We start from the raw sequence: 23,759 nt of genomic DNA on the forward strand, positions 1-23,759 counted from the left end.
CCATAGAGGAGTTGCTTCAAAGTCCCAGTTTAAAACCAATCAGTATCAGTTACCATTCAAAGCTAAAGATTCCTAGGTAGGGCCATTGGGACTATGTACAACTAACTGGATTTCAAACTTGGGAACCTTTTTAACGTTTACAGCAAAATGTAAGTATATAAGGAATACCAAGTCAAATTACTGGACTAATTCTTTTCCTTTAAGTATTTTAAGGATCTTTTTCTTCTTTATAGGAAAAAATGCTTTCTGAAAGCAATTCCTTTTTGAAGGGTGTGATGTTCGGAAGCATTTTCTGTGCCTTGCTCACTGGGCTAGGCCACGTTAGGATTGGTGTTGGAAATAGAATGCACCACCATGAGCATCATCACCTACAAGCTCCTAACAAAGAAGATATCTTGAAAATTTCCAAGAGTGAACGCATGGAGCTCAGTAAGAGCTTTCGAGTGTACTGTATCATCCTTGTAAAACCCAAAGAGGTGGTTCTTTGGGCTGCAGTAAAGGAGACTTGGACCAAGCACTGTGACAAAGCAGAGTTCTTCAGTTCTGAAGATGTTAAAGTGTTTGAATCAGTTAATATGGAAATAGATGACCTGTGGATGATGATGAGAAAAGCTTGTGAATATGCCTTTGATAAATATAAAGACCAATACAACTGGTTCTTCCTTGCACGGCCCAGTACATTTGCTATTATTGAAAACTTAAAGTACTTTTTGTTAAAAAAGGATCCATCACAGCCCTTCTACTTAGGCCACACCATGAAATCTGGAGAACTGGAATATGTGAATTTGGGAGGAGGAATTGTCTTAAGTATAGAATCCATGAAAAGACTTAGAAACCTTCTCAGGTTCCCTGAGAAGTGTCCTGAACAGGGAGGGATGATCTGGAAAATATCTGAAGATAAGCAGCTTGCAGTCTGCCTGAAATATGCTGGCGTGTTTGCAGAAAATGCAGAAGATTCTGAAGGAAAAGATGTGTTTAATACAAAATCTCATGTCCTTTTTATTAGAGATGCAATGACTAATCAACCCAAGCAAGTAGCAAAAGGATATTGCTCAGATATGGCTGTTACTTTTGGTGGAATGTCATCTAGTCAGATGTATGTGATGATGTATGGAGTATACCGTCTTAGGCCATTTGGACATGCTTTCAATGATGTATTGGTTTTCTTACCTCCAAAAGATTCTGACAATGACTGAGAACTGGGTTGAGAACGTATGTACACTGTTTGGGACATGTGTTGTCATTACTGTGGTAACAACTACATATCTGTTAGTACCCATTTTGGAGAAGTATTTTTTATCCTTAAAAAATGGAAAGAAATGTCTTAAGAACAGTAAATTTGCAAGTAAAGGGTTTAATAGCAAATACTATATTTAGGTGGTAAATGATAAATTATGAAAATGAAAAATCTAGTATGGCACAAATTTTCGGTGATTGGTTAAAAAATTTAAATGTCTTTCTAGCCTTCTAAGATACACAAGTAACTCTCTTGTTAGGAATCTACAATTAAAGTAAAACTTGAGCTCTGCCAGCTCTTTGATTTTGATTAATGTTCTAGGCTTCCCCAAGTGCCAGTAGTTTATCTCCTTAAAATACACAACTAGGCACCTAAGGAAATGTTTCTAACCAGTGGTAAAGTGAAAGTTTAAATCAATCCTGCAGAGAAAAGGTGAAAATTGCTTAGAAATATTAAGTTCTTTTTCTGGAACCTAAGTTAGTGGCATTCCTCAGAATGTATAATTACTGTGAAATTGGAGTGATGACTCTAAAAAAGATGTCATTTAATTGTGTAGCTTCCCACAGACTCCCAGCTATGGTTCAAATAAAAATTTATCCATTGAGATTTATTTCCCATAATTTTTTTAACAGGTAAGGCACACAAAATGGTATTTTGCAAACCATACATAGCCCCCTCGTGTTAGTTTCCTAGGCATGTTTGTGTGGGTGTGAAAAGTACTCCTAATAGGCAAGTGAATTCTGTAAGATCTCCTTTGAAGAACTTGTTTTGGCAGTCTTATAGTTTTAATTACGTGTCCTAACTTTTTGTTTTATCTGCTCAAATTCTGTTTTATCTCCCAGATTCACAGTGATACTGTATCCAGCTGCTTTTGCTCTGTGAGCCTTAACCTCACTTTTCCGTGGCCATAGTCCTTAGGGAGTAGCGCTGCTGAACTGAAGGCCACACTTCTCTGGGAATTTGAATCTACCAGCTGCTCTTTGAGAGAAAGATGGGCATTTATAGCCTAAGAAAACCTGTTGGGTGGTCAGCTATGAGTCAGTTCCAATTCAACAACAATGAGCTTGAGTTATTGAGTTGTTATGTACTGTTGAATTGGAACCAACTCATAGCTGACCTCCCAGTAGGTATTAAGAGACAGTAAATTGCACAGGAGGAGATTGCCTATCTTTCTCCCAAAGAGCAACTAGTGGATTTGAACCACAAGCCTTTGGGTTGGCAGCACAACTCCTTACCACTGAGCCACCAGGTCAGAGAGAGGATGTCCCTTAACAAGATGGATTGACACAGTGACTGTACCAGTGGGATCAAACATGTAGGAGAGCATGAGAATGGTGCAGTTAGGCAAGGTTCCAATATCACTATGAGTCATAGTTGATTCAATGGTCCATAACATGAGTTGGCATCAGCTTGAGCAATGGATACCCAGTGGTAGATACAAGAGCTCCTATGCCTAAAATATATTCACTTGTCCTGTAATCTGACCTGCATGTGCTGTATTAAATTGGATCTGTATATCTGCAGGCTCTGAACTTTGATAAGTGTCAATAGTTGTAGATAGTCTTCAGGCCTTTTGTTCATAGGTTCACTATGAGTCATACTCGACTTGAAGGCAATCAACAACAACATACATCTGCATAGGATGTGAGATTATGACATTTTGGAGATCTGTATTTACTGTACTTGGTCTCATAATGGTAATGGTCTTCTACAACTTTATCAGGGAGCTATGGTAGCTCTGTGGTAAGAAACTGCACTGCAATCCCAAAGGCACATGGTTCAAGTCCACCAGCTGCTTAGTGGGAGAAGGAGACATTTTCCTGTGTGATTTACTGCCTCTAAAAACCCATTGGAGGGTCAGCTATGAGTTGATTATGACTCAGCAGCACATAACAACGTTAGCAAATCAGAAATACAATTTTCCCAGGAGAGCCTTAGGCTTCAAATTATTGGTCTTCAGAGTAGTATAATATTTCAGATTTTCTTTTTTGGGTCTCTTGGGTAAGATGAAAAGTTATTAATAACTTTTAATAATAAAATCTTTGTATACAATACCTTAATATGTGGTCTTAGAACAAAAACCGTTCCTGTCAAGTCCACTGATTTGTGACAGCCTACGTGTCTCAGAATGAAACTGCCTCGTAGAATAATCACCAGATCTTCCAAGATACATCTAGGTATGATTGTTGTGGTTATGTGCCATTGAGCTGCCATATAATTGCTAAAGATGAAATAATTTTAAGTGTGAGTCCAGTTGTAAACATTATGTTGCAGAGTATGACATACAGCTTCTATGTATCACTTTACTCCAAATTCAGTATTTTAAGAAACTTCTGCTGTTTTTGTCATCTCAAATTATGGTACTGTATCAGTTTGTATATATTGTAAATACTTAAGAGAACACATCCCATTGCTTGATTTGCTAATTGATGCTCGAGTACCATTGACTTTTGAGACAAATTAATGTTCTGGTTGTATTTTAATACATAGGTATTCCTCTGTAAAATGTAAATTTTCTTAAATTGTATGCTGTCTCTGAATTTCTTGTGCTCAATCCCATAGATAAAATCTGAGTCAATAACACAGAAAATAGTAATGCTGAGGTCATGATTATAAATTTGATCACCATACATATCAGTTAGCATTACAGAGAAAACATGGTATATTCAGTAGCCAACAACAGTAGCCTCCTTTGTTATTGGAGAAAGATTTGGGTAGAATGGAAGAAATGTATCCTGATTATGAATATACTTTTGCATGCTGTGGATATAGCTAAAACTTTTCTTGTGAACTAAACCTGATTTATAATGCCCAGCTTCTTTCTATACTGAAACTATCCTTGTGTTTATCAGCTATCGATTATGAGCTCAACACTAGGCTTCGTACTTATGGAGAACAAAGAGCCCAAACTCATGATTCATTCAGGGAGCCAAGCAACCATTCCATGTAAGCAATGCATGAATAATTTTTTAAAAACCCGTACTTGATTATTTAAATATGCTTGCCTTTTCACCTCAAATGTCCTGGGTTTGATGTTTTCTTTCTTTTAACCCATACAATTAATATTTCTTTTTTAGTAGTTGTCACTGATTCCATATAATTACATTGGCTATGCCATTCTTTGACAGGCAGAATGCTCTAACAAGCAAGATCTATAAAACACTTTCAATAAAGTTTTAATTTTCACTATTATTAGATGCTGTTGAACCAACTGATTCCTAGTAATCCTGTGTTCAGCAGAACAAAATTATGCCTAAGTGAACCTTAATGTGTGACACACTTGCATTGGAAAAAAGTTTTGACCCAGTGAGTAACTAAGAAGAGACATCCACATAAGTACTTTCTATAGTCTGCTGTCAGAGACCTCTCCAAAGTACCGAAGAGCAAAGATGTCAGTCTGGAGACTAAGGTGCGCCTGATGCAGACCATAATCTTTGCGGTTTACTTGCTATGCATCAGCTGGACAATGACTAGGGATGATAGAAGAATTGATGCCTTTGAGCTGTGGTGCTGGAGAAGAGTGTTGGCTATAGAATGAACAAACAAATTCATCCAAGTGAGGGTGGAACCAAGTTTCTCCTTGGAGGCAAGGATTCTGAAGGTCTGTCTGACATACTTTGGACATGTTTCAAGGAGGGACCAGTTCTTGGAGAGGGACGTCATGCTTGGGAGGGTTGAGGGACAGCGCAGGAGAGGAAGATCCTGGATGAGATGGATTAATTCAGTGACTCAGGTAATAGAGGTAGGTGTGTCAGAGGCAATAAGATTGGCCCAGGATAGAGCAGAGTTCAGAGCTGTTGTACATAGGGTTGCTATGAGTCACAAGCAACTCAACAGCACATAACAACTTTCTATAGTCAAAAGACCAGCCTAGTACCATCTGGCTGAATCTTGAGAAGGGGGAAAACCTGTTCCGAGCTTGATGAAGAGTGAGTGAATACTAGCACAGAGAATCTTTCCCATGTCTAGCATTCTTAAGCACTTGCCTACATAAGGAAGCTGAGGAACTACCAGCTATTTTCTAATCCAGTGCTGTCCAATAGAAATAATATGAACTACATGTGTGATTTTAAATTTTCTAGTAGCCAATTTGAAAAAGTAAAAAAACACAGGTGACATTATATTTAGGAACATTTTATTTAGTCCACTGTCCAAAATACTATCATTTTAAAATCTGATCAATCAAAAAATATAAATTAGATGTTTAACCCTTTTTTTAAAAAAAAAGTCTTTGGAATCCGGTGTGTATTTTACACACAGCACATCAGTTGAAACTAGCCACGTTTTGAGGGCTCCATAGCCACATGTGGCTAGTGGGTGACAGTGCAGTTCTAGCCAATTCCAGAAGTGTGTGAGACTCCCTGGCTGAAATGTTAATGGAGGACAATGTGGAAGTGTCGACATGTTGCATTTCTTTTTCTGGTTTTCTTGAAACAGTGGAAACTGCATCCTGATTTTAGCCTGTCCCAGGTCACCTCCTTGCACATGTTCAGTCTTCCTTTTCAAACTTAAAACATTGGATCAAGAGCAAAGTACAGTTTAAATACCTTAACTTCCTCTCACTATTAGCTCATAACTACACCAAAAATGTAACTTTCATTAATTATTAAATTCACTAAACCTTTTCCTTAGCTATCTTTTAGGTATATTGATGGTCTCTATAAATCAGTATTATATTGAAAGAGCACCTGTTTAGTCCTGCTTTTCACATGATATTCTGTCATACTTCTTAGGTACACCTTCCCCTTGAAGCCTTTTCTAAAAAGATCTAGCCAGCTTCTAAATGGTCATACCTTTAAATAGTCAGAAATCGCTCACTTAAAGGTGAATAATAGGGGAAATTGAGACTTTTGGACTGAATTGAATTTTTTCAAAGATTCTCCCAGAAACCCCTGCAGTTGAAAAAAGCAAAAACATTCCCTCAGAAGTACAAATAAAACACTGTAAGCATCCCATTCTAAACATCATTCATTCTACTATTTTCCCACTATGTCCAACATATATCTTTCTCCAATAACCCATATACAAAGATGATGATGTGATTGTGGACTGAGGTTATCCACATGGTATGAAATAGAAGGGGAATTTTCTGCAAAATGTAGACCTTACAGACAAGGAGATCTAGATTCAAATCCCAACTCTGACACTTACTGGTTGTGTATCTTCAGGAAAGTGATACAATTTTTCTGAGTCTTAGCTTCTTCATGTGCAAGATGAGAATTAAAATCTAACACAAGGCATAGTAATGATTAAGAGCTTGTGACATCATAGTAGATCCTTGGAGGGAAAAAGATTTCCCTTTCATTTATTTAATCAAGTTTAAACAGCACTATAATCAAATATGTAATAATCCTTCATATTAAATATCTTAGTAAAAAATTTAAATATATCTAGTATCAAATTAGGCAATTCTTTTAAACATTAGAGGTTTGGAATGTTTAAGATAACATCTTTATATTTAATTGGTACCATATAATAAAACAGCTTTTCCTCACATCACTTTTTTTTCTTCAAATCACTTTTTCTTTTAAAAAAATTTGTTTGCATACATTTGTATACATTCAAATAGCTTCTGTTGGTTTACTTACAAAGTTCATGTTCATTGTGTTTCACACTATTCTTCATTTACACTGTTTTAAAGTCATTCTCATGCATTATGTTTTATAAAATTAATCACCATTGGACCTTGCCCATCATTACCCTTTCTGTCTTTTCATCTGGATCTTTCCCCTTTCCTTACCCCTCTTCTTCCACCCACCAAAATGTGCAGCCTTGTGGTTTCTCCCCTACCTATCCTCACCCTTCCACTCCCACCCTTCCCTCCCCTTGAGTTCCCATACATGTTTTAATAGTTATTCTGTTTTTACAATAATGGTTTTATGCAGTATTTGTCCTTATCAGACTGCATTAGTTCACTTAACATAATGCTCTCCAGTCCCTCCCAAGTTACAGAGTATTTTTCTAAATCATTGCTCCTGAGTGCTACATAGTATTCCATTGTTGAATGTACCACAATTTCTCAATCTGTTTGGTTGTGTTTGGACATTTGGGCTGAAATATTTTTAAGGAATATATTCAGAAGTGGCTTTTAAGAACATTAACTTATTCAGTATTTATTGAACTTGCTATGTGGAAGGGTACTATAATAAGCACTAGGGATAATACCATAAATGAAGAAATCTTTAACTTATAAGAGAACATTAACTTAGAACATGTTACTTTCTCAACAAGTTGGACAGTGCTGGGGCCAAAATATGCCCAAATTAGTATTGTTTCTGTGTCCCTACACTTTGATAAAAACTTTCCCCTTATACCTCAAAACCACTGTTTTTGAGATACAGCATGGTATTTAACACACACCCCCAAATGCATCTGGGCATTTAGTACTTGAGAGAATTGGTTTGCCCACTTCAGAAGCCAGTGAGTCTACATGCCTTCTCCCAGACCTCTACATTCAAAAGTAAAAAAAAAAAATTTACTTATGAGCTCCTTTGCAGATATTTTACAAATCACATTGAAACCTGTGAGAGTCAGAACTTAATAGGACTGCCATGTTTTTCCAGGTCTCACCAGTTTTTTGCCTTTGACAGGATCCAGTCTTAACACTTTTCCATTGATTGCTTCTTTTAAAGTGGAAGATATTTGAAACTGTTTCTACTCTATAATCAAATACAAGTTGAACTTGTTTAAAGTGCTTACACACGCAAGTTGTAGAGGGAACCTAATTATACAAAAGCATACTTTTCCTAATTTTGGATAATTCAACTCCTAAGAAAGCTGTTGTGCACCTACAGAGCAGAAAGAATGTTCCTCTATTCCTCAGGCTGCCCAGTCTAGACCATATGTTTAAGAGTGAACTTTGTCCTTACACAATTTAGAAAGTAGCAGTATTAGAACTGATGAAGACAGTATTCAGTCAGAGTGCATATGAAATTTTTCGTATCAGAAGAAACTGAATTTTTGTTAAATCTCAGTCCAGAAATCAGCATGTCAAGCCCAGCCAATAGGAAAGCAAAGCTAGAAGATAATACTTCTTTAAAGCTGCACTGCAATCCCAGAAATACGTGGTTCGAATCCACCAGATGCTCTTCTGGAGAAGGAGGGGCAATCTCCTCCTGTACCAGTCAGATCCAATTTGATGGTACACACACACAAAATAATAAAACAAAAAAAAAGTTTTAAATCCTTTAAAAAAAAAACTGCTTTAAAAAGTTTTCTCAAATTTAAGCATACTCCAGGATTACTAATACAGTGTCAGCCTAGCAAGCAGTGTTATCACAAAATCATCTTGGTTCACAAGTTTCCCAGCCTCAGGGCATCATAAACAGTGTCCCCTTTGAAACAGAAGTTGAAAATAAGCATTTATTGGCCAACTTCATTATGGCTTCTGAGGCAAAAAGGGTATGGATTTGTTTTCAGTGCATATATTTAAAGGGGAAAAAAAGGTATTTTCTCTAAGCAAATGCTGAGGAAATAAGTTATTTATTGCTCCTAGTCTTTTGTTCACATGTTTATGAAAACCAAAATGCCTAGTTTTCCACAGAGATTAAGGGAAAGTTAGTAGTTGTCATGGAAAAGATACCTTGTGATAAGAATTTTAAATAAAGTAAAATTGGAAAAAGTAATCTTTGTTTCTTTTAAATCTAGTTTTTGGGGTTCTTTTGGTATGTATGGAGAAGAGGTTGGTTATGGTAGAGTTCTAGGGATACTTAGCATGAACTTGAAGTAAATTATGCCTTGACGTGTACTGGCTGAAAGAAAGCATTTTAAAAGTAGAGAATAAAAAGTTATTATGGGGAAGTTAATTATGACTTATCTTTAAAATGAGCTTTTCAAAATGTCTAGGTGATGATAGATTTTTTTTTTTACTTTATTTTTGCCTTAAAAAAAAGTTGTGTTATGTATGCTCAAGTCAGAACTGACTCCTTTGGGTTTTCAGAGGCTTTTTTTCATGGGCACAGGAGATTGCCCATCTTTCTCTTATGGAGCATCTGGTGGATTCTAACAGTGTGCCTTTGGGTTGTCAGCACAATTTATGAACACTAAGCCACCAGAGTTCCCTAAAAAAAGAAAAGTATTTTAATATATTAAGATGTCTCCCATATTTTAAATATAAGCTACTGAATCCGTTAAGATTGATGTCTGTAACTCAATTTAATCACCATTTCTGATGTTTACTTATTTTCCTTCCTGTCTTTAATCCAAGTAATTTTAGTCATTTGGAACATCAGTCTTGTTATAGTATCCATATTTTCTGTATTTCACAAACACTAATTTCCAAGACTATCAATTTAATTAGAAGGAAGGCATGTCATTCCCCCCCCCCCTTTTTTTTCTTGTCATGTGCTGTCAAGTCAGATCCGACTGGCACGGGAGACTGCCCATCCTTCCCCAGCAAAGCATCTGGTGGATTTGAACTGCTCACCTTTGGGATTGCAGTGCAGCTTCTTGCCACTGACCCACCCATGTCATTCTTTGTAACAACCCATATGCTTTTTTAATCGATGTTATTTTAAAACTTATTTCTCTAAGTGGTCAAGGAAGAAACTTTGTGTTCTTTAATTTTCACACCAAGAGCTATAATTAATTGTACTTAGTAGTTTGGATGTTTTTACATCTTTTCCCCCCAAGACCTACTCTTAAGGAATATGGTGCTATTAGGAGACATTTCAATGAATCATCTTCCACATCTCTTCATGCATATGTTATTTCTCTAAATTGGCTAGTTCTTAAACTTGCCTAATATTCTCAAACATTAGTTTAAAACGTGTTCCTCAAATTTGTTCATTTTATCCTGCTCTGGCTTTAACATAAAATGAAACATATTGTTGTTGTGTACCACCGAGTTGGAACTGACGCATAGCTGATGTTTTCAGCAGGTTTTCAGAGGCAGGAAATCACACAAGAGTTTACCCTTTCTCCTGTGGACCAGCTGATGGATTCGAACCACATACCTTTGCATTTGCAACAGAATTTCTTACCACGAAGGCATCAGACCTCCCTAAACAAACTAGTGTTATTTGTGGTTGGTAATTCCTTTAATACTTTTTTTACCTGTCACTTGTAAAAAATGAAAATACAGAGGGTACGTTTACGTGATCAATCTCTAGGTTGACAGGCATGATGTTTTAGGAGCTACTGCTGAGAGACTTGGCTATTGAGCATGAGTACAGTTATATTTAGATTCATCTTTACTGCCTTAATATAATATTAAATAGAAAATTGCTTTGTAAAACTTTTTATTTTTATTTTATACAGGTTTATTTGCAAAGTTACAATACATTGTTTTTCTCACTGGATCTTTCCCAGTTTCTTCACCTCCCACTCACCCACCCATCAAATTGCACAATAGTGTGGTTAATTCTCCTCCTCACCTAATCTCACCCCTCTGCTTCTACCCTCCTCCCCATTGGATCCTCATACTCATTCTACAATAATGGTTTTATACAGTATTTGTCCTTATGGGACTATCTTAGTTCACTCAGCAATGCTCTCCAAGTTATTTCTTGTAAAACTTGTAGGCTAAGATATATTTTAAGTGGCCCAATTCTTCCATGTATTTTTTATGTTTGTGATTGAGATGCCAGAAATGATGGTTGTATTGGATTAGGATGCATATGTTTCCTTATTTTTCTCTCTTTATAAATCAGTTTTACTGAATACTCACTTAGAAGTTGGGAATCACTTTCAGTTTCCTAAAGAGCCTGGCAAGACAGTTTCAGATATTAAGGAACCTAGATAAACAAAATATTTATATTTTTTGGGGTAAAAACTAATTTCATATTTCTATTAACATATAATGTATCCTCAGGGGTTGCTGACTTGTATACAGAAGGAGAATTGTGTAGTTTTAATAATTAATTTGACAAATACACTAAGACTAATGTTTAGAGAATATCATATCCTTCAAATTAGATCTGATGGCTTACTGGTAAGGCAGTTCAAATCCACCAGCTGCTCTGTGGGATTCAAATGGGCAGTCTCCTTACCTGTGATTAAATGCTTCTGAAAACCCACTGGAGTTAGCTGTGAGTCAGTTCTGATTCATGGTACACAACGTGACTACCCATGCTTGGGGTCTAATATATTTTAAAAAATGCAGTGCCCTCAGACCACTATTAAAGTGCTATATTTATATGCCTTCTACTAAAAGATGAGCCTTAAAGCTATTGGACAGTGGGAGAACAATCTAAGTTGAAAACTTCAATTGTTTCAACTCCAACATACCTGATTTTTTTTACCTGTCTCACCTTGGATACAATATAAGGAATGTTTGTATATTTGATTATGGGTGATTTGCCAATTTTGCTGAACAAAATTGGAGTATTAGAAAATTCCGACTGACTTCCTACCTCTATACTGAAAGCTCCTTAAGAGCAAGAGCTACTTGCATATTATTCATCTTTGTGTCTTATCATCTAGAGCCCAATAGAACTTAATATCCATTACATGGGACTGATTTTGGCTTAGTAAAACTGGACTGGCTAGATTTTAGATTGGTTACTGACACAAAATTTTGAAACTAATAATGAACTGGAGACACATTTCCAGTGAGAGGGAAAACAAGCTCTACCTATAGTCCTATTCTTGGGAATTTGTGTAAACTATATGTGGGTACCTAAAGAGGCTGATAAATTCGCCAGTTTAACCCCTTTGAACTGGCTTCATGCATAGCCTAAATCTTGGAAACTGATTACCACTGATGAGCTAAGGCCTCAGACTCAGGCTAAGCAGTTAACATACATTATTTAGGCTGTATCTGGTGGCCCAGTGATAATAAACTGCACTCCAATCCCAAAGGCATGCAGTTTGAATCCACCAGCTGCTCCATGGGAGAGGGATGGACAATCTCCTCCCATGTCCCAACTTGATGATTCACAACAACAAACAGCATCACCAAGGTAACAACGTAGGCAGTGTACCTCAGCATATCAAGCACAGATACTACTCTAACAGTAGTTCAACCAGGCAATTGATGTTTAAATTTGTCTATGTGTGTACTAATATTCTATAGGCAACCATGGCCAATTAGCATTAGCATAGCAGCAAAAATAAAGGTTTCATTTGGTCTTGACATAAATGACTTACAAATTTTCTTTGGAGCTATAAACTCAGATAGCATAGAAAAAGGAGTATCTGTTGACAAAACCTACCTTGAGAGAGGGTTTATACATGTTTAACTGATGAAACTATTTTTTTTAATCAGGAACAAATAATAAAAGGTAACAAAAGGAGGGGCTATTTCTTGGAGAGGGATATGATGCTTGGAAGGGTGAAGACCCTTGACTGGGTGGATTGACACGGTGACTGCTGCAGTGGGCTCTAGTGTGTTAGGAACTGTGAGAATGACACAGGATAGGACAGGGTTCAGAACTGTTGTTCATAGGGTCACTATGGGTTATACTCAAAACTCAATGGCACCCAACCACCACCACCACATAGTATAGAAAATAGCAAAAGAAAAAATATTCTACGTGGAACTTAAAAAGGAAATAGGGCATCAAGGTGCCTCTATTGGTCAGGAAAGATGCAAGATTTGAGAAGATCTAAGAAATAATAATAAATCAAGAAGAAAGATTCCCCCCATATTACCAGCCTTCCTTTGCTGTGATTCATGCTTACCAAGACCATTGTTTACTAATTTCTTGCTGTGGGTATGACCTCTATAAAGTCATACATTTGTATTCTAACTTTTTGTTATGTGCCATTGAGGCGCTTTCGACTCACAACAGCTCTGAACCTGTGTCAACCTTACTGTCTCTGACACACCTACCCCTATTATCCCAGTCAATCCATCTCATCGAGGATCTTCCTGTCTTGAGCTGTGTGCTGTCGAGTCACGTGCAACTCATCGCGACCCAATGAACAGCCATAAACCTTGCTCTATCCTGAGCCACCCTTATTGTCTCCGACATACCTACTTCCATTACCCCAGGCACTGAGTCAATACATCTCATCCAAGGTCTTCCTCTCTTGCACTATCCCTCCACCCTCCCAAGCATGATGTCCCTCTGCAAGGACTGGTCCCTTCTTGTAACGTGTCCAAAGTTTGTCAGGTAAAGCTTCAGAATCCTTGCCTCCAAGGAGCAGCCTGATTTCACCCTCTCTAGGATGAACCTGTTTGTTTTCCTAGTAGTCCATTCAATACTCTTCTCCAGCACCACACCTCAAAGGCATCAGTTCTCCTTCCCTAGTCATTGTCCAGCTTTATGATGCACAGCAAGTAATTAGATTATGGCCTGGATCAGGCGCACATTAACGTAGAAATTGCCAATTGTTAATATGGGAAGTGATTTCTTAATCTGAGGATATTTAACCTGGGTATGTACCCTTCACCTATATCTTGAAAGATAAATAGTCCCTCATTTTTAATATCTACCTGTAACACAAGTCACTACAATCTTGTAAATGTCTGTATCCAGCTGAAAAATAAAATCATGTGCCATGTATTTGTAATCAACTAATGAAGACAGCTGAGGTACTAGAGTAGCGGCAAGATTAAGAAGATAAATTTTATCAGTAGATTATTTCATTAACTGTTTTTTAAATTCTCCAAACAGCTTAATATTCTTATTAAAATCGGTTTTGGGATCCTCACCCCCTGTTTAAAAGAGATAAACATTATTTAGGTGATATAAAAGGGACCAAAATGTGGAGGTTCTACACACCTGTGTGGTTGTATTTTTGATCCAGCTTCAAGAGATGGCTTTGGTGAGAACTTGGTATGTGGTTAGAATTAAGCTGCCAACCCAAAGTCAGGCAGTTCAAATCCACCATCTACTTTGCGGGAGAACGTTAGACCATCTCCTCTTGTATGATTTACAGTCTTTGAAAACTTGCTGGAGGATCAGCTATGCATCAGTTCCCAACTCAACAGCAATAAAGTCAAGAGAGGGCACTAAAAATTGAACCTGAAATTTGATTATACCTACCAGTTTGTAGGATATATAAATTACACAGAAACAATGACTACAGTGATATAGTCAACAAAATGCAGAATATTATATTATTCATGACTAGATTCCTTAAATAATTTTAAGGGAGGGAAGATGAATTTATAAAAGAGATTTAAAATTACAACTAAATGCAATGTATGGACCTTTTGCACTGCTTACTCAAGCAAAAAATAGTTTAAAAAATATTAAATAAAAAGAATCAAGGAAATTTGAACATTGAGTAGATACTAGATATGAAAAACTTGGACCTTTTTTAGGCATGACAATAGTATTCTAGTATGCTTTTTTTACAGTAAGGCCACTTACACCTTAAAGATACATTTGTTGTTGTTGATTGCTATCGAGTCGAGGACGACTCATAGAGACTCTATGAACAAAAGTCGTTTCTCAAAGTTCATAAAGTTTCCAGAGGCGAGTTGTTTAGGAAGTGGATGCCATTCCTCTATGGAGAAAAGAATATATCTGGAATTTGCTTCAAAATAATTAGAGAAAATGAGATAGGGAGGACTAGATGGAGTACAGATGAAATAATATTGCCTGTAAATGAACAGAGGAACTCTGGTTGCTGAATAGGTAAGGAATTGTGCTGCCACCACAAAAGCAGGCAGTTCAAATCCACTAGCGGCTCCCCCAGGAGAAAGATGGGCACTCTCCTGCCATGTGATTTACAGCCTTCAAAAACCTGCAAAGGGTCAGCTATTATTCAGTTTCGACCTGACAGCAATAAGTTGAGAGTATAAACTGAATCTGGGTAATGGATACAGAAAAATCCATTATACTATTTCCTATATTCTTATATCTTTCCCATAGTAAAAAATTAAAAATATAAAACATAAATCAAAGAAAAGGAGCACTGCTGAATGTCCTGGAAGAAATTCCCATTTGAGCTTTAAGCCCCATTAACATGTCAGATTCACTAGTGGTCAGGCATAAACCAGAATTAAAATTATCAATTCCAAGCCTTAATCTTGCATCACTGACCTAAAGAAGGACATTTAAGTTGTTTGACATTGGTTACTTACCAAGTGTCTTTTTTTAAATATTTTTTTTTAATTGTGAACCAAGTGCCGTTGAATCAGCAGTTCTGTTAACCTATTTTAACTTGAATTTTAAGGAAAACCAATATAATTTCTGAAGCTAACAGAATTTTAACATCTATTGCATTTATTCAGTGATTTATTCAGCATAATCAGGGACACCGTCTTTATATTGTCAAACATAGCCACAAGCACAGAAGTACAACGCAATATCCATATTGAGCCCAAGTGTATTCCTTCTGAGGCTCATTTATATGTTTTCATATGCCACAGCCCATCATTTAAATAATGAATATTTTCAATGCCAATTCCTTTGTTGACCTTCTCACTATAAAGAGAAAAAAAATTTAGACATTTTTATATGCTTACTCATAAAGTACATTGCTATTTTGCAATTATTAAAAACATAGGGACTTTGTATTACACTTACATTATTGTCTATATAAAACTATATTACTCCACTGTAGTTCATGTCTTAAGTGTTTCTAGTGATCTAACTAGTGATTCTACAAGCAGAGTAATGGGTGCCTCCATACCAGGAGAATATCAAAGTGTTATATTAATTCTGAAATAAAATTAATAGGAATACTTAAGTCATCAAATGGGATTTCAGTGTTTTTAAATATACTACATGTATTTTGATATTGTATCTTAATATTTTCCTAATAACCTAATAATATTTTTCCTATACTACCAGGTCAGTGCGAAAAAGACAAATATTCTCTAGCTTAACCATATCACTGTTTTAAAAACTAGCAGAAAAATCTCTCCCCCCACTCCCTAGTTTAAGTGTTACGAAACTAAAAATGCCCAAAGTTCCACATACATGCATTTTAATGTAAAACAAGTAGGTTTGCAATTAGCTACTTTTCAAAGCATTTAAAGCAACTAGCTTTGCAATACTTTTCAGAGCACTCAAAACAAAATAGACTTCAACAGTTTGTCTAAGTGTTTAGGAAAAATCAGAAATGAAACTTCTAGTCTTAAGACACTTGTAAGATGTGAAATGAACAAGAGCAGATTTCACCTGTGATTCTGATGCTTCCAGGGTAGGTTAGCAGAAAAGCTAAGAGGGTCTAAAGTTAAACTTACATATCTTCTGCAGACATCTTCATAACTCCAACACACAGAGCATGCTGTTTTCCTTCTGCCATTATTGCCTGAAAACATAGCTAAGAAAACTACCAAAATGCTTTTATATGGGGGACAATAAATAATGATCGTGTTCCCAGTAAAGCATTTTGAACTCTGTCCTCTTCTGTACTGTTAACTCATTGTGAGCAGGAGGTACCGTAGCCAGAATCTCCAGGCACGTTGTAAGTGCTCAATATATGACTGTGCCTAATAATCATTGATGGTTTTCAAGTTAGATGCTAATACTGTACCTCAGTGTCTATAAAAAAAATCCTCCAAAACATGAAACAAACAATCAAACAAATAGGTCATTAAAAAAAATTATGGTACATAAGCATTAAAAAGTATGAAATACCAGTTATTCTCATGTTTTAATCACTGTCTGGTGATCTTTATGTAAAATCTCTTTTAAAAAATATCCCTCAAACTCACTGCCATAGTGTTGGTTCCAACCTTGATGGGAAGTGATTGCACATCTTTGTCCTGCGGCGTTGCCGGTGGATTCAAACTACAGGCAATTCATAGCACATAACACTCTACAGACTGTGCCACCAGAGCTCCTTATTTATGTAAAGGACACATTAAAGCAATAATTCTATTGCCATTCTATTTTTAAAGAGCAAATATAACAATCTCAGCCTTTTTATAACAAGGAAATATTCCTGGCTATCATCGAAACTTCTAGAGAGTTATACACTGCAGTATGTATTTTAAGAAGTAAATGCTGACGGGTACATGTGCCCTCTGTACTCATTGCAAAGTACTTTTAAAATTAAACAGCAATTAACTCAAAATCATTGCTTTTGAGTTGGAACCAACTCATAGCTGGTGGATTTGAACTTCCAGAGATGCATGGCCTTTGGGTTAGTGAAGCAACTCCTTATGGACAAGGCCATTAGAGCTCCCTAGAAATCATAAAAATAAAGATAACGTATCTTCACAGAATACTTTTCTTCATTTATATACATACATATATAAAATATCTACTTTCCATTTACCCAATTTTACGATCGTTTTTATTAATTAGATTTTCCCCCATTGGTTTTCATTCATTCAATGTTTCACAAATATTTGATCACTTACTATGTAACCAGTATCTGTGATTGGTAGTACAAGGTATTTGTAAGATATACAACTTATACTACTACGTAGATATACACAACAGAGGGTGCCTATCTACCTACTTCTGAAACAACATTTTTGTTTGGGAAAGGAGGTATTAGACTCCATGCCCAAGTGGTATTTTGTTTTTCATACTTCAGTGCTTTTATTTTGAACACAGAAGTGGCAAGGCAATGTCCATAGAAGTGATGTGATCATATGTATCCTCTCCAATAGTAATCCAAAGTTCATACTATATACTTGGTCTGATAATGGTGTGCTCCAACCAGGTTGGAATGCAGCTGAGATTATTTTCTAATTTGTTCTCATTTAACTTTCAAGAAACTGTCTATGATGGGATACAATTTAGTCTTTTTGAAAGTTACTTCCTATATCCTCAAATATAACCAGAAAGGCATAAGAAAATAGTAGCCTCCAAAAATAGTTCTATTCTGCACATGTGGGGTCACTGTGAGTCTAAACCAACTAGACAAGACAGCAACTAATAACATGAACAACCTCTAAAAATTATATCTAATTTCTCCTGATGGATGGCAGATCATTCAAAAATGTCATGACTACAATATATAGGTTTTTCTTCAAGGACACAATGTGCATGTTTTTCTGTAAGGACACATAGAATGCATGTTCCTGGGAAGGATACAACAATTGTATCTACTGCAGCAGGGTAAAGCTTAGCTCCTGGAGAAGTTAGGCCTGGACACATGATATTTGCTCCACTGAGTACAAATTTGATGGCTCCTTTATCAACCTGCTGGTGTGGCAGGATAAAAGGATCTAGAAGAAAAGAAATACATTATATAAATTAATACGACTAAGGACACAACAAAAAAACGGCAAAGAACATGAACAATTTCCCAAATGTACAGTACTCTGATAGATGCAGAATAAAACAGGGATAACATCCTTCCTCTATCAAATTGATGATTTTAAGAAAAGTAATTCTCAGTACTAATGAATGTAGGAAAACTGACTTATACTGCCAGAAGGCTTTAAATGGACACAACATTTCTGTAGGAATATTTGACAACATGCATCAACAACAACTAAAAAAAGATAGAAACAGACTCAGTTTACATCTAGGACTTAAGAGAATAAAGAGATATGTTAATTAGAGTACTGTTTATAATAGAAATAAGCTGGAATCAACTTTAATATTCAACCAAAAGGTAAGAAATAGGTATGTGTATAAAATAGAACTATATTTGTAGAGAATAATTAATGCCATGAGAAATGTTCAAAATATAGAACTCAATTTAAGAAGGGGGAAACATGTATTTTTATCATACGCAAACAACAATAATCAGATGAACATATACTAATATACAAACAATGGTTATTTTTAGGTCATGGAAATACAGATAATTAATCTATTACACACTTTGTATTTTCCAAATATCAATTTATTTTTTTTTATTTTCCAAATTTCTATGTGTGTCCACACAAATTTAATAATCTAATTAAAAGTGCCCTTCAGGGTTTCAAACAGTTACTAGAGAAAAATATTTTAAGCCTCTCAAGGCTATCTAGAAATAATAATGGCAATAATAAGTAAGCTTATTCACTTTTTTACCACTACCCCTCCCACCTATCACAGAGCAGTGATTTCCCCCCTACCAAGAGCACAATTAATTTACAGTGACCCCAGATTAAACACCATATTGATAAAAAGAAACTTGAATAAATCACTGTATTTATACTCACAAGCTTATATAATTTGATTTCTAGATCTTTACTCTCAATATAAAACATTAAACATCTTGCTGATAAAAAGAAACGTGAATAAATGTAGTTACTACTCACAAATCATAATTTGATTTCTAGATCTTTATACTCATTAATATATTTCACAATAGTAGTAGTGATAATAATAAATAGTAGTATGAACATTCATTAAAAAATTATATCATAATTACATTTATTGACCAATTACTACATCACTAAAATGGCTATCATATATTGAGCACTTACTATGTTCCAGGCATTGTATAGGGGCTTTACATGCACTATCTCATTAATCCTCACAACCCTGGAAGATATATATAATTGTCATCTCTATTTTAAAGATAAGGAAACAAGGATTAAAGACGTTAAGTGATTTGTCAACTGACATAATTGGTAATGAGCAAGGATGGGAATTGAACCCAGATGTACCTAACTCAGAGTTCATGTTTTTAATCATCCATCATATATATCCTGCCGCTTTTATAAGGAATAAATTTAAAATTTCTAAAAGTTTGGTCTCTACCAAAACATTATTAAATAAGAGCATCTTCCCCCAACACAAATTTTTTTTAAAAATTTCAACATATAGAAACAATGGAAGAAAAGTACATCATCCTCTTTGATTCAATAATTGTTTATTAGTATTTTTCAACATTTATTTCATCTTTTTCTACTCATACATTTTCCCCTCTGCCTTTTAAGAGTAAGCTCACGCAATGTACTTCACTGTAAATAAGACCACATCCCCTAAAACTAAAGACATAACTACAATACCATTCTCACAGCAAAATTTAATGACTATATATCATAAGTAAACCATATTAAAATTTCCCCCAACTACCCCAAGCACATCTTTTACAGCTTGAAATTCTGCTTTTTTCTTTAAGACTATCTTTTAGATTAATATAAATTAGTGTCACAAACTGTCTAAATAAGACCAAAATATGGCTATTTAAAACCCAATGCATCATTACTTCATTATCCCATCCCAATTTATTTAACCTAAATTTAATAATCAAGCAATTGTCATTATGTTCTTATAAATATTAAAATATTTCATCTCTTCCAAGACTTGCCTAACAGCTTTATAGTTCCTGACTTCGGTACCACTAGGTTTTAAAAAATGTTATCTCTTCTTATGAAAATGCCAAGGAACCCTAGTAGGTAGTGCATTCTGAGTTGGCCTACTAACTGGAAGGTCAGCTGTTCAACTCCACCAGCCACTTTTCAGGAGAGAGATGACTTAAAGCTTCAGGAACCTGATAGAAGTCAAAATCAGCTTGAAGGCAACTTGAAGGCTTGGAACTTTTTTTTTTTTAACGAAAATGCCAAACTCTCTAGAGAAGTCACCACCAGCAGAACCCTCCAGGCAATCCCAGCTTCTGCCTCTTGGTTAAAATGCCAAAACTGAAAAGCAGAATTTTACTATCCAGTTAAAAATTTCTTAACCACTGGTATTGTATCTTCCTTTGGATTTTCTTTCAGAATGCACTCAATCTAATAACAGGGAAATGTGAGTACACAATAAACACATTTAGTTTCATAACGTCAGACTAATGTTTTCTCCTATACACCAGTCTCTCTTTTAGAGAAATTGTGATACAACTATAAATAGTGAAAATGTTCACAGCACTTACCAGTTTGTGAATATATATATATATTATATATATTATTGTGAAAATATATATATATTATTGTGAATATATATATTATATATATATAATTTGTGTGATTATCTAATGTCTGTTCTCAAATACATTGATAAAGATAGGGATCATATCTATGCTGGTTTCTTACTGTATTCTCACTACCTAGCTGAGTGCCTGGCACATAGTAAGTTCAGTAAATATTGAATGAATATATTTTCCAAAATAGATATTAGAATTATGATTTTTTATAATTACCACGAAATGAGGATTTCTTTTAATTTTTTATTCCATAGTACTAATAAATAACAGGAATTCCTTTTGTTTCTTTCCATATTCCCAAATTTATATATTCTGACAAGACTTACATTTATGAAGTAACCTGAGAGTTGGATAAAAAGGCCCTTCTCTTTGCCTAAAAAATAGTAACTCTCCATTTACCGTAAGGATTTCTATATGTTCATGGCTGTAAGACAAAAGTCACAAAGTATCGAGTAAAATATTTTCTTTCAAAACTGAATATAAGTCAAATACTTCTTAAAATTTAAAACATGAAATACGTATATAATACAGTAAGCTACTTTGGAAATTTCATATAGCAATCCAGGCCAATTTTTTTTTTAATTTTTGTTCCTATCATACGAGTCAAGTGGAGAAAAAAGAAAACCAGAACCTTTTACAACTAACTTTATTTCACATTTTATTAATTTAATTCAACTGCTAGGTAATTGACTAAAACAAACCTCTGTTTTACAAACCAAAATAAATCAATCCTGAAGAAAAAACCTTTTTAAAAACCAGTACAGAAAAGCCAAATATTTGATGGACACAAAATATTATTTATGAATATTGGTAAATTCTAGATTCATTCTACTTATCCAGTCACATTAATCTTTCAGTAGTTAATGTGAAAAGAATTCTATTTTTTTATTTCTTTTTTTTTATTTCCCACTAAGCTTTCCCACCTAATCACTATTCAGCTACTCAAAGCTTTGCATAGAGAAAAACAAAGACTTACCATCGAACTATTTTGACAGGATCTTTCTTAGGCATGATTTGATTAAGCCATGGTTCAATACCTGGAAATTGCTCTATCAATTGGTTCTTAATACCCTTAATAACTGAAGTTTTCAACTGGATGCAGTTGGACACATTTTCTTTCTCATCAAATCTGCCAAGTAATTTTTAAAAGGGGGGAAAGGCATTTCTAAGCAAACGTATCAGAATAGTCATCTTTTCCTAAGCATGTACTTAGGTACTTAAAATTATAAAATAATAGCACTTTCCTTTTATTATATCCAGCAAAAAACAATGTCTTAAAACAATATTAAAATAAACTCATATACACTGCAGTTAGCAGGAGAGGGGAGTATGAGGCATAGTTCCAATTATATAATCAGCTACACAAATGCCTTTCCTGAAGTCTTGAGTAGGTACTCAGTTTTACCTAAGAAGAAACAAGACTGCTACCAATGTAACCTATGTAAAAATAAAAACAAAAGACATTTATTCCAGCTAGGTTATAAAATCTGCTGAGATTTTTTTTTTTAACTGATACTGATTCCGAAAATCCCTATTTGGTTTTGCTCAAGATTTCATGTACAGAACCCACCTTCCTTTGCCCATGTTCCCGCCTTGCTTTTTTGCGTCTACCAATTCTGGAAGGCAAACTCACTAGGGGGGTTCCCAAGTAATTTTTGTTCCCCTTAAAATGAATGGGGCGATCACGATATTTTCAAGGCAAGGTTAATCTGGCAGCTAAGGAATAAGCATGACAGGCCACTTGCTTCCTGTCACCCAGACTCCTTCACTCCCATGACCCAGGAAGTCAAGCCTTCCCCAATTCAGTTCATAACAAACACATGGCAGTGAGTGCAGCGCTCCCCTCTCAGTTAAAGAGACTATGCCCCTAAAGCACAATGTAAGGACGTGATTGGTAGAAATTGAGACAGGATTGGAGAAGGCGGCAAAGGACAGGAGAAAGTAGAAATAAAATGGAGATTGGCGAGAGGAGGCCAAAAACCAATTGAGGATGTGATAGAAAGTTAGTTTAAAGAAGTGTTGCAAACTACGAGTCAGAGCAAAGTACTAGAGAAAACCTTAGGGAGTCAGAATGGCAGGGAAGCGGGAGAGAGAAAGAGGATCATAGCTCTCGCCCTCTTCCCCATCCCAAGCCCACCGCTTTGGTGAGCAGCCCAAGGAGACCACAGCGTGTCCTTACTTCTTGAACATGATCCAAGGTGGAAGGGGCGACGATAGGGAAGGGCCCGGACTGGGAAGGAAATTGAATTAAGAAGGGTCCCACAGATAGCCTTATACGAGGAAGGCCAGCACTGACAGTCGGAGCTGTTGTCTCTAGCCGGAAAGGGAGCCCGCCAGTTGCGCCTTACGGCTTAAGTGAAATTTGACTACTTCCGCTCCTCTGAACTCCACGTAGGCACTTTTGCCGGTTCTTTTCGGGTTACGATTACTGTCCACAGGGAGTAACTAAAAGGGCGGGACTAGAGAAGGAAGAAGAGTGAGAGTAATTCCTTCCAGAATGGACAGGGCTGAGAATCAATCTTGGCTGCGGCTGTGCCAGTTGTACGGGTTCCTCACAGGGTCAAGATTTTTCCGTGTTTCTGTGCTACCTACAATTAACATGAACAATCAGTAAGAATAGGGTTTCTTCCTGTGTGTGGCAACTGAATGAATTGGTGATCGCCGACCAATACGAAGCCAGACGGCCTCATGTGACTGCCCAGGAGAATTTTCATTTCAGATAAACAATAATTGTTTGAGTTTAAGATCGCCCCATGCAATATTTGGAACGTTCTTGCACTTTAAAAAAAATTTCTCTGTCATCCATCTGTATCGTATCAATCCAGCTGGGCGTCCTATATTTGATTAAACAATTCTAATC

General features: G+C 35.8%; 2 protein-coding genes across 3 annotated transcripts; one reads left to right on the plus strand and one right to left on the minus strand.

Annotated features, from left to right (window-relative positions):
• Positions 1–238: 238 nt before the first annotated feature.
• Positions 239–1,261, plus strand: LOC102876162 (C1GALT1-specific chaperone 1-like). Its single transcript, XM_006885064.1, has one exon. It carries the CDS (start codon positions 240–242, stop codon positions 1,194–1,196), a length of 957 nt encoding a protein of 318 aa, XP_006885126.1. The 5' UTR covers position 239; the 3' UTR covers positions 1,197–1,261.
• Positions 1,262–15,367: 14,106 nt separating this feature from the next.
• Positions 15,368–23,387, minus strand: LOC102876566 (malignant T-cell-amplified sequence 1-like). 2 transcript variants are annotated; one of them, XM_006885065.1, is made up of 6 exons: positions 23,079–23,387; positions 21,876–22,028; positions 21,226–21,323; positions 18,130–18,263; positions 16,323–16,390; positions 15,368–15,558 (listed from the first exon to the last, which is right to left on the minus strand). In XM_006885065.1, the coding sequence occupies exons 1-6, from the start codon at positions 23,087–23,089 to the stop codon at positions 15,477–15,479; spliced, it is 546 nt and encodes a 181-aa protein (XP_006885127.1). In that variant the 5' UTR covers positions 23,090–23,387; the 3' UTR covers positions 15,368–15,476. The 2 variants fall into 2 exon arrangements, with proteins under 2 accessions (XP_006885127.1, XP_006885128.1); XM_006885066.1 differs by lacking the exon at positions 23,079–23,387 and adding an exon at positions 22,470–22,483 and having other exon boundaries at positions 15,477–15,558.
• Positions 23,388–23,759: the final 372 nt, after the last annotated feature.

Source organism: Elephantulus edwardii, unplaced genomic scaffold (genome assembly GCF_000299155.1).
Source record: "Elephantulus edwardii isolate Elephantulus edwardi_28Jun2011 unplaced genomic scaffold, EleEdw1.0 scaffold00040, whole genome shotgun sequence".
Taxonomy (NCBI): Eukaryota; Metazoa; Chordata; class Mammalia; order Macroscelidea; family Macroscelididae; genus Elephantulus; species Elephantulus edwardii.